Genomic DNA, 10,505 nt, shown 5'->3' with positions numbered 1-10,505 from the left:
GCCAATGTCATAGTAGAAGTGGATGTTTTTATCTTGCTATGCTGATGGACAGTGACTGCAATGGGGTGTGGGGGGACTTGATAATATGGGTGAATGTAGTAACCATAATGTTGCTCATGTGAAACCTTCATAAGATTGTATATCAATAATACTTTAATAAAAATAAAATAAAATGGATGCTTTTAGTCTTGAGACAAATCCATGATCTAGATACCAAGCAGGAAAATCTAACACATTCAACAATGTAGTCAGAGGATTTAATGTCGTTTGACAACATTCCTAAAATGGGAAAAATGTGTGTGGTACTGGTTTAAATTTTTTAAAAAATCTGGAGGGTTTAATTAATCCAGTATGTATTGATTACAAGCCAATTATATGGCTAATAAAGCTAAGATCATTTCAGACTTTTTAATATTCTCCATAAAGATTTTGCATATTTTTTCTGTGTGTGATTTATTCTTAGATAACTTGATATTTGTTGAGGTCATGATCATTTCATCTTTTAAAAGAATATTTCACTTCAACTGTCTGTTGATGGTATGAGGAAATGGAATGGGTTGTTTTGCACTTATTTTGTGTCTAGAAACCTTGCTAAATAATCATATTTTAAGAATGTATTGAAGAATACTTTTGGATTTGCTATGGAATCCAATCATAATCTGTGAATAAGGGCAGTTTTATTTTGTGCTTTACAATGTTACATCTTTTATATCATTTTCTTGCCCTATTGTGTGATTGGTGAAAGCCTCCAAAAAACAGAGTGAGATGTTTTTTGCTGATTTGGTCCCAAACTCAAGAGGGATGATTTCAATTTATCATTGATAGGTATTATACTTGCCCTAGATTTTTGCAGAAACTTTTTATCTGGAAAAAAAATGTTGCATTCTGTCCTCAGTTTGCTGCAAACATTTATTATGAATAGATGTAGGATTATATCAAACTTTTTTTCCTTCCGGTGTTTTTCCTTTAATCTGTTAATGTGTTGATTACATTAATTGGTTTTCTAATAGTTCATTATTGGAGTCTCACTGACTATGTAACCCATGGCAGTTTGGCTTCTATTCAGTTAAACTCTTTTTACGTTAATACCAGGAAGCATTGATTACTCTCTTCTTGAAACGCTCCTTGCTCTTGGTTGCTTTGAACTCTCATCTCTTGGTTTCCCTTCTCCGTCTGACTGCCTTTTGTCGTTCCTTTGGATTTGTCACTGTCTGTGTTCCTTGGGGCCCTTGGAGCTCATCACCTCTTAGGGAACCAAGTGTGTGCTGCTGAACCCCAAATCTCTGCTTGTAGTCCAGTTCCTTTTCTGAGCTGTAGTCACAAATATCCAAGTGCCCACTCCGTCTTTCTGCTTGGATGACTTCAAATTAGTCCAAAATGTTCAAAACAGAATTCATCATCTTCTAACTTTTCTTCTTTCCCCTACTCCTTGCTTCCAAACCTGCTCTCCTTCAGGGATTTCCTCAGGTCACAGTATTAAGTGCATCCAGGTGTAGAAGCAGCAGCCAGAATGTCATGCTGGCTTCCCCTCCTTTTCACAGGCCCCAAATCCATCACCAAGCCTTACTGATTCTATTTCCTAAGTGCTTCTCATAGCAGTGAATTTATTTTCATCTCTGGACAATAATCTAGTGAAAGCTACCATTCTCCTCTTGAAAATACTACCAAATCTCTTTATCTTAAGCCTTGCTCCATCCAATAAATTTCTTCCTTCCTTCCCTCTAGTGAGCTGGATTACATTTGTAAAAAGGTCTGACACATGGCAGGACTCACAAAATACATTCACATTGAATAATAGATAAATTAGATTGTAAATTTTCTACAGAAAGAAAGTAAAATATTTGGATTCAAATAATATAATATTTCAGGTGAGGAGGAAAGTACAAATCAGTGAAAAAGATTCTGGCCCATATTTGCATGCTAACATATTTGACTTTAACTTTTTAATCATTACCATGAGTGGAAAGTTTCAGTTCATGCCAATGATAAATGGACACACAAGCTGTTTGGTTGGGAAATTCGTAGCTCTTTCAAAGAAATATAAACATTTTCATGAAAGTATGTCAGACTATATACCTTAGTAGATCTTTCTGGATTAAGATCTGCATTACAAAAAAACAGAAAGATTTCCTTAGATATATATGAAACTATATCCAACAGCAAGAAGTTCAGCTTAAGACTGAAATTGCAATAACAGCAAAGAGGATAAGGACAAGAAATGCATACTATTCTGCAACAGTTTGGTTATAAAATTTATTATTGAGACATAGTATTTGGAATTTGGATTTTTTCTTTTTTTAATAGAAAATGTTCCCTGGATTGGATGTAATCTTTGTGATACTGTCAATAGTGGAAATCATAATTGAAATGTTGGGGAATGTGTTCATGGACTGGTAAACTGCTCTGAATAGGTCAAGAACCAAAAGACCTCTTTCGCTGACCTCATCCTCACCTGCCTGGCTATCTCCAGAATCGGTCAGCTGTTCGTGTCATTGTTTGAATCATTAATTACGAGATTGTATCTACATTTATTTTCCACTTACGGACAAGCTAGCAAAACCTGTTACTTTGTTTTGGAGAATAATCACTTGACTGCCTGTTGGGCTACCTGCTTAAGCATTTTTTACCTCCTTAAGATAGTGGAGAAATGACTCCACTCACTTTTCCTCTTGCTGAAGGGGAGAAGAAACAGAGCGATTCTTGTGATTCTTTATATTTGTTCTTTCTAAGTTTTGACTTTCTATTGCTAGAAACATTTAAGGATCTCTTCTTGAATGTCTCTGCAGTAGATGCCAGCAATCTGACAGCCATATTTGGGTGAAAATAAACTATCTATGTCAAAACCGTGGTCATTCGTAGCTTGACCTGTTTCATTCCTATTGTCCTGTCCCTCATCTCATTGCTCCTTTTATTTCGGTACTTGTAAGAAACATCAGAGATTTGCAGCTCAACAACATGGGCTCAAGGGACTCCAGCACAGAAGCCTATAAAAAGGCCACGAAAATGGGGATGTCTTTTCTTTCCCTCTTCAGGGCTCATTTTTTCCCCCACATACTTGGCAAATTGTATGTTTCTTGTATTTTGGAACAAGTTTACCAAGTTTGTCATTTTAGCAGTCTATGTTTTTCCCTCAGGCTACCCATTTATTTTGATTCTGGGAAACAGCAAGCTAAGACAGCCTTGAAGGTACTATGGCAACTTAAAATCTTGAAAAGAGAACATCCTTTGCAGCTCCACAGAAAGACTTTCCGGAGTCTTTTCAAAGATAATAACCTAATGGGGGGGCCTTGGAGGATCAATTTCATTTCTCCTGTTTTTTTTTTTTACTGGGTTCCTAAAAAAATTAGTGAAGTTTTCCCTAGAACACATTACTTTTGATGATAATTCACAGATAGTCAACCAATATAATTTTAAAAGTCATCATTTTTGTTTAAAACATTGGTTACCAATATTTTAAAGTCTCACATATTTTCAAAGAGAATCTAAATTATTTAATAGCATATGCAAAAGATGTATGTAATTGCAACTCCTAGGTGGGGGAAGAGGCATGCAGCTCTTTAGAAATAAAGATAAATTACAAACTTCAATAAGGTAAAAGATCTATAAAATATTTTTCCTCTTTTTGCTTCATATGAGAAGGTATACCCAATTTACCTTGCTCAATATATGAATGGCCTCCATTCCGCTTTCTTGTTTACTGATGTATGCTACTAACTTACTGTGAATAAATCCACATACTTGGTGCTTGAGAGCCATTAGGATGGTCAAGGATTTCTAATGTTTACTGTAGATCCCTCACTAGGATAGAAACTAGCAGGGTGCCTGCTCTCAGATGTATTGCAATTAAGCTACTAAGAATGCCATAGTTTCTTATCATTTGCTGTAGACATGAAAGAAAGTCCTTTGGCCTTTCCATTGTCCCAACAGCACTGTTGAGATTTATATTTGTGGGCAGTGGAGGTAGGGAGGAATTGACTTCAGCTGAAAAAAGATTCATGACCTGGCCTGGTGGTAATCCCGCTGGGGAATAGGCTATGAGGTTTTCTTGTAAAAACTGCAAGTTCCCTCGTGCATAGTAATACAAGAAGTGCACTGATGTGACTCAATCCAACCCAGCTGGTGGGAATTCCGAGAGCTGTGGCAGGGGTTCTTTTTCCTGGCCTGGTGTCTAGAACCTTCCAATTTACTCTTCACACTACTTTCCAAGTCAAAGTTTCTGGCATGTTCCTCTCCTTTTGTTCCTGTATTCCTAAACTTTCCATTGCCACCCCTTTATGTCTCCATGTATGTAAGTCCTATTTTCTTCTTGACTCTATCAAATGCTATTGATGGTCCACCAGGAAAAGCCCCCATTAGAATAGGACTGTAAGATTTTGTAACAGCAAATTCATTTAGGCCTCCTCAGTGCGGTGATGAGCAGTTTCAAAATTTGGGATTACCTTACCTCTACTCCTTCAGGGGAAGGAAAGTGCTGCCTTTCCATCCTAAGGGAAGCGTCCTTTCCTCTGCCTCCCTCCATCTTCTTCCTTTCTTTCCCCTACAAATAGGCCAAACAACTTTAGGAAGCAGCAAGTATAAAATACTTGAACTTATCAAATCATATTGAAAATTTACAATCTAATATATGAAGCCTCCAATAATTATATTTATAAAAGATATTGCCAACTATTACCTAGGTAATACTTGTTTGAAAGTTTGAGAAAACAGGATTATTCAAAAAAAGAGCTGACTCCCTCATCAAGCATATCTTTAGAGATAAACTTGAGATTCAACTGAGGTTTGACCTGTTACTATGACCTTGGGAAACCTCCTTAAATCTGTTTCCTTATCTGAGAAATGATGATGAAATGTCTTCCTCATGAGGTACATGTGAGAATTATGGAGATCATGTATGTAGTAACTTTTCATAGTTCCTGGTATTAAAAACTCAGTAAAATAAAAAAATGATGTTGATAGTGACTATACGTTCTTTTAGCTAAGTAATGACAGTTTTATCCTTTCCTAAGAATATTTGTTTCCTAGTCCTTAAATTATGTGTTACTATGATCATTATTTCCCTTTTATAATTAAACTCTAACACAGTCACCATTCCCAAGCATTTTTGTAATGCTTCATAGACGTTTTTTTGCTTCTTCATCTTGAGGGAATGCTGGATAAATCACTATTCATGGTGGCCTGAAAAAGCTCAATTTATGGGCGGTAGACAATCTTAATAGCAGGAGCAAATGTACCTTTATTTCCTTTATTGACTGATGACTATATGTAGAAAACCAACTAATTTGGCATTCATTCAACAGCACTTACTATCTACTTTGCATTAGGCAATGTTCTGGAATGGGTATGGAGAAATAAATGAAAAACCTTGGGCTTCATGGATATTACCTGGTGGGATGCCAAGATGAATAACATTACTTGTAAATTAAAACAGTAAGTGGTTTAGTAGGGGCAAAAATCTTTTCTCCCCTGGGAAACTATATGGAGTGGTATTTTGTAGGAAGAAAAATAGAGATCTAGGTTTAAGAGTAATTGTGAAGAGTAAGTGGTAAATCATGGAGCTTTCACTCAGTTCCTACTATATATTTGTGAATACTAAGGCTGTAAAATTGGACAGGATACAGAGCTTCCAGTCTATTAGGACTATATGATAAACCGCAGTTGTAAAGTGTCTTAGATTCTTCAATGTAAAAGACCAATCTGAAGAAAAAAGGTTGAGGCAGGCACTTTCATGTAGCCACCCAATGGAGCACCCTTGTATCTCACCACTCCTGGCCTAAGGGCACTCACATTCTTTTATGTACAAATTGGGACTTAAGTGCCCCTAGGGAATAGTGATGCTCACCATTTGCAAGTCCATTGGCATTACTGAATTATTTCATCAGTTAAATTACAGTTCTTCTATTTTAGGCTAAATTTAGTTTCTGAGCTCTATCACAGCAATACATAATTACTAAGAGAAGAGATCACAGAACCGTTGGATATCTAAAAAACACATCAGATTATACACTATTAGGCAAAAACAAGGGAGCCTATAATGGCCTTGGTTGTTACTAACACAGCCCTTAGGTGGAGTACAGGAAATAATTTCTGATCTAGTCAGAGGAATCTGGGGAAAATACTTAGTGGTAAAAGTGGCATCTAGGTTTAGTCTTAAAACACAGGTATAGTCCACAGGCAGAAAAAAAAAAAGGCAAAAGAAATTAAAGATGAGGATGTGCTCAATAGATTGGCTGGAGACAGGAATGAAGGGTTGAAGTACAATTACCCACACACTCCTAGGGTCAGTACCCTACGTTATCTCCTATAGACAAAAAACCTCCACTGGAAAACCAGACATCCCATATGAGAGAGTTTAAGTTTTATTCCCATGTTAATGAGATACTGCGTTACAACAAATACTATTTGTGTATATATATATATGAAGCGCTAAGACAGGCATATGTTTAATTTTGAAGGTTCTTTCACGGTGGTTATGTTTACAGTCATTTAACAGTTGAGGAAATTGGTGTTTAAGAATATTAATGGACTCACCTAAACCCACAAATTAGTGTTTGTACTTTATGTACTTTGTTAACAGAGGCCTGCCTGGGTTAAAAACTCAATTCCTTTTTACTCTGCTGGCTTTTAACCAGTGGTGTACATTTCCGTTACCTGGGGCACTTTTAAAAAGGAAATTTACTTAATTTGTAATCAAAGAAATACACATACATAATTAAGAAAAACCAAAATAATGCTGTTAGACTGTAGTGAAAAACAACAATCCTCCACCTTTTCTCAACCCATCTGTTTTTTTTTTCCTCCAGAGACAACCACTTGTCAATTTCTCATGGTAGTTTTTTCTGAATATTTACACTTTTAGAATTAACTTCTCTATATTAGATCTTGCCTGATTCTCCCTCTTACATACACATCTCCTATTCAGTACCCCCCAATGTTACATAATCATTTCTTGTGATGTTGGTATTCAGTGTTTACATAATTAGGACTTTCTATGACTAGTATTATTCACAGTTGAGGTAGTTCTTGAAAAACTTTAAATTTTGGGGGCTCGAAATTGCCTCAGATTTGTTTCCTTAATTGAGAAAAAATCTGCAGACCATTAATTCCTCTCCAGACTCTCTGGAAAAAAAAATCTCTTACCCATATATTCGAACACCTGAACTTCCCGTCTTCAGGCGTTTCTTACTGAATTCACGCAGTTCCCCTCTCCTCTCTCGTTAATACAGTCATATTACTATTTTAGCAAGTACGGCTACTCCTTAAAGTAATAAAATGCTTACCCCCATCATCAACAGACTCTCACCTTCCTCTGTAGGGTCAGCACTGCCTTTCCATTCACTTCTCTCTCCCGCTTCAACATTCCCACTTGTAAAATGTACTCTTACAATAATCAAGGCTGTTAATATTTGCATTCTACTTTGTAACCATAACTAAGTATTCTCTTAAAAGAAAACCACAAACAGCATTTACATTAGTTGTTTTGATTATTTAAATGTTATTCATAAAACGGCCAAGCTGTAGATATCCTTTTTTCTTTGGCTCCATGGTCTTGAACCACAAGCTATTCCCGGGGACACCGAAATAGAGCCCATTTTCTTACACGCCAACCCTCTGTTCAAATTCTGCAGCATTTTTCATTTTTGGTATTAGAAGGGTGCTTTTCCGTACAGGCTTTTTTTTTTCTCCTGTAAATTTCTAATTGCCGTTGTTTTCTCCCAGAGATGAAGAAAATGTATTTGCCATCCACATTATATCTTTAAGATCTTCAATTTCTTACGCAACTGTCTTGCTTACAATCCAATCCCATATTCCCGAAATTTAGGATTTCTTGTTTTAACTTGGTCCATGAGCTTGTTGTACTAAAAGATTTTTTCTGAAAACCTTAGTTGCCTTTCTTCTTTAAAATGTGTCCTGTCGTTGTCTTGTTTTGTTTTTAGGATGCAAAGCTTCCTGAACATTGTCGCCAGCTGTAACTGAAGGTCTTGTCTGCTCCCTCAAAACCGCTCACAGCCTTTCTTGGCCCAGCAGCCCGGCAGCATCGCGCGCGGAGCTCCGCTGCGGACGGAGCGCGCAGGCGCCGAGGGCACCCGGGCACTCTCGCGACACTGCGGCACTCTCGCTCGCGGTTCCGCTCGGTCGCCGGGCCTCGGGGAGTCGGCCTCGTTGCAGGCCCGGGATCCCGATGCTAAATGTGTACCTGCAGGCGGATGTTGAGGACCACGGAGCCCGCGACGTAGAAGTATGGGAAGTTCGCGCGCAGCTGCCAAGCCAGCTCGAAGAAGGCGAGCAGCGTGCGGGAGAGCCCCTTGCAGAAGACTCCGTAGGGGCTGGGCGCCGCGGCCGGGCTCGAGGCCCTGAGGGCCAGGGAGGACGCCGCCGTGGCCATGAGCCCCGTGCCGCCGCTCGCCCAGGGCCTGGCGCCGACGGTCACGCGGGCCCCGCGAAGTGCCGACCGACGGCCGGGACCGGGAGGAACGGGGAGCGACCGAGCGGCCGCCGGGGTCACGTCCGCGCCTCCCGCCGCAGTCTCTTCCTCCCGGCGGCGCTCGGCCCGGCGGCCGCTGGCGCCCCGCCCCTTCCTGTCCGCTCCTCGGAATGGTCTTTAGTAGCGCTTTGCAAGGGTAGGGGAGGAACGCGTCACTTACCGACGTATCCCGACACGCATTTTTCTGTAACATGGACAGCCATGTATGGGAGCCAGTTACAGTTCGGCTGATGGTCAGTTTAGGTTGGATCTTGGGGGGACAACTTCCCTCCATGAGTCTCCTTCTCCTGGAGTGTACCAGCCTGGTCATGTTGTCGTGGGTTCCCAGCGCGAAAGCCATTTCAAATTCCTATGATCTCACAACTACCAATTCCCAGTTCAGCAAAGTAAGGTTACGTGACTGAGCTCGGAGCCAAGGGGATACTGCAAAATTATTTTTCAAAGGGTGTAGCTATAGTGAAGATAAAAACATTTTAGGAAAATGAGGCAATCAATCCCAGCTTGCCCTCTTGGTTAAACTGTTTGGACTCCTGTGATGTCTCATTCAGTTACAACATTATTCTTGAATGCCAGGATCTATGGTCTGCGTATTAAAAACAATATATTTACCTGGCAAAGATGTACACAGGGTTGAAATAGGAAGGGATAACCGTAACAAATACTCTCATTCAAAGAGGGGATAATAGAAAACTTAGAGCAATTCTGGCTCATAGAACTTAAGAAATTACATGTGGAAAATATTTTCATGACACTCTACTTTTTAAAAACATATTAAACTTCCAGCTTTATTGAGGTAAAGTTGGCAATAAAATTGTGATGTATTTAAAGTATATAATATGATCTTTTGATAGATATGCATATTATGAAAGAAATCCCACAGTCAAGTTAACACATTGATCACCTCACATGATTACTTTTTGGTAAACATCTACATCTTCCATTCGTAAAATCTTTAAACTTGAGAGAAGACTCAAATCTCCATTCTAAAAAATAATCACCAAAACAATTAAATTACAGCATATTGTTCAACTATCCTTTATGCATATAGTAAATGGCATCTGTTAAGTCTGTAGTAATTATAGATATTCAAGATGTGTTATACTCTGGAATATTATGAAATGGGAGAAAATGTGCTGGCATAATCATTGATAGCAAGTTATAAGAAATAAATTATAATCTTGCTCAACAACTGATTTTACATGAGTATATTCTTGATGTTATGCAGTTAAACATTTTTTAACTTTAAATCATCTCCACATTTGATTTGTTTATCAGCTATAAATTTACAATATAAGCTTCAGAAAAGGGAAGATCATGTCTATCTTGTTAACTGCTGACTGCCAGGACCTATAAGCCAGCCCACAGACTACTTGGTTCAAAAGATATTTTAATAGTAATAAATGGGTGGTTGAAAGAATAAACTGTATTAAGGCTGGGAGACCATAAAAATGAAACATCACAAAAGCTGCTGATTTCATGAATTTCTCACTTCTGGTTTAATGTTGAGGTGACAGGTTGTTCCAAGAGGAAAAAGTTTTCAGAGCACCAGGTAGGCTACTCCACAATTCTAAGGGAAATGTCACTAGAACAGAGCTTTGCGGCAGCCCTATCATCTGAAGTGGAGATAAGTTAGATGGTGTCTATCACAACGCCTTTACAAGCCTCTAAAAATTTTTGTAAATTAGTATATATATGTTTTCTAATGTGAGTGTTATCTTTCCTTTATATTTCTTCTAGCTGGGTATTATATACACAAAAATGATACTGTTTAAAATTGAGTTAATAACCACTATACCAACTCAGGTGTCTTACTAAAATATTACTTTAGATATAATCTTTCCTGTACCCTTTCTAAATAAACTTTTTGGTCATATGATAAACCCACATAAAGGGAGTAAATAATTGAACAAGCCAATGACCATTTTAGCCTGGGCCTCTAAAGCTAGCACCAAAGTCAGGGATGAAAGATGACGTTGGTTGGGAAGGAAAGTCCTGGGCAGCTCCGGGGAGGACCTACAGAAAA

The 10,505-nt window shown here is 38.5% G+C and overlaps 2 protein-coding genes across 2 annotated transcripts; one reads left to right on the top strand and one right to left on the bottom strand.

Moving 5' to 3' along the window:
• The first annotated feature begins 340 nt into the window (after positions 1-340).
• Positions 341-6,206, top strand: TAS2R42 (taste 2 receptor member 42). The gene is given in 6 exon segments (XM_057491432.1): positions 341-2,383; positions 2,386-2,712; positions 2,715-2,912; positions 2,915-3,045; positions 3,047-3,170; positions 3,173-6,206. Coding segments are annotated over 6 exon segments (1,062 nt in total). The 5' UTR covers positions 341-2,307; the 3' UTR covers positions 3,379-6,206.
• A 385-nt stretch (positions 6,207-6,591) lies between these two features.
• SMIM10L1 (small integral membrane protein 10 like 1) lies at positions 6,592-8,555 on the bottom strand. Its single transcript, XM_036909795.2, has one exon. The coding sequence runs from the start codon at positions 8,381-8,383 to the stop codon at positions 8,183-8,185; it is 201 nt and encodes a 66-aa protein (XP_036765690.1). The 5' UTR covers positions 8,384-8,555; the 3' UTR covers positions 6,592-8,182.
• Between the last annotated feature and the right edge of the window lie 1,950 nt (positions 8,556-10,505).

Source organism: Manis pentadactyla, chromosome 14 (genome assembly GCF_030020395.1).
Source record: "Manis pentadactyla isolate mManPen7 chromosome 14, mManPen7.hap1, whole genome shotgun sequence".
Classification (NCBI taxonomy): Eukaryota; Metazoa; Chordata; class Mammalia; order Pholidota; family Manidae; genus Manis; species Manis pentadactyla.
The sequence above is the reverse complement of the archived record's forward strand: the minus strand, read 5'-3'. Positions and strand labels throughout refer to the sequence as shown.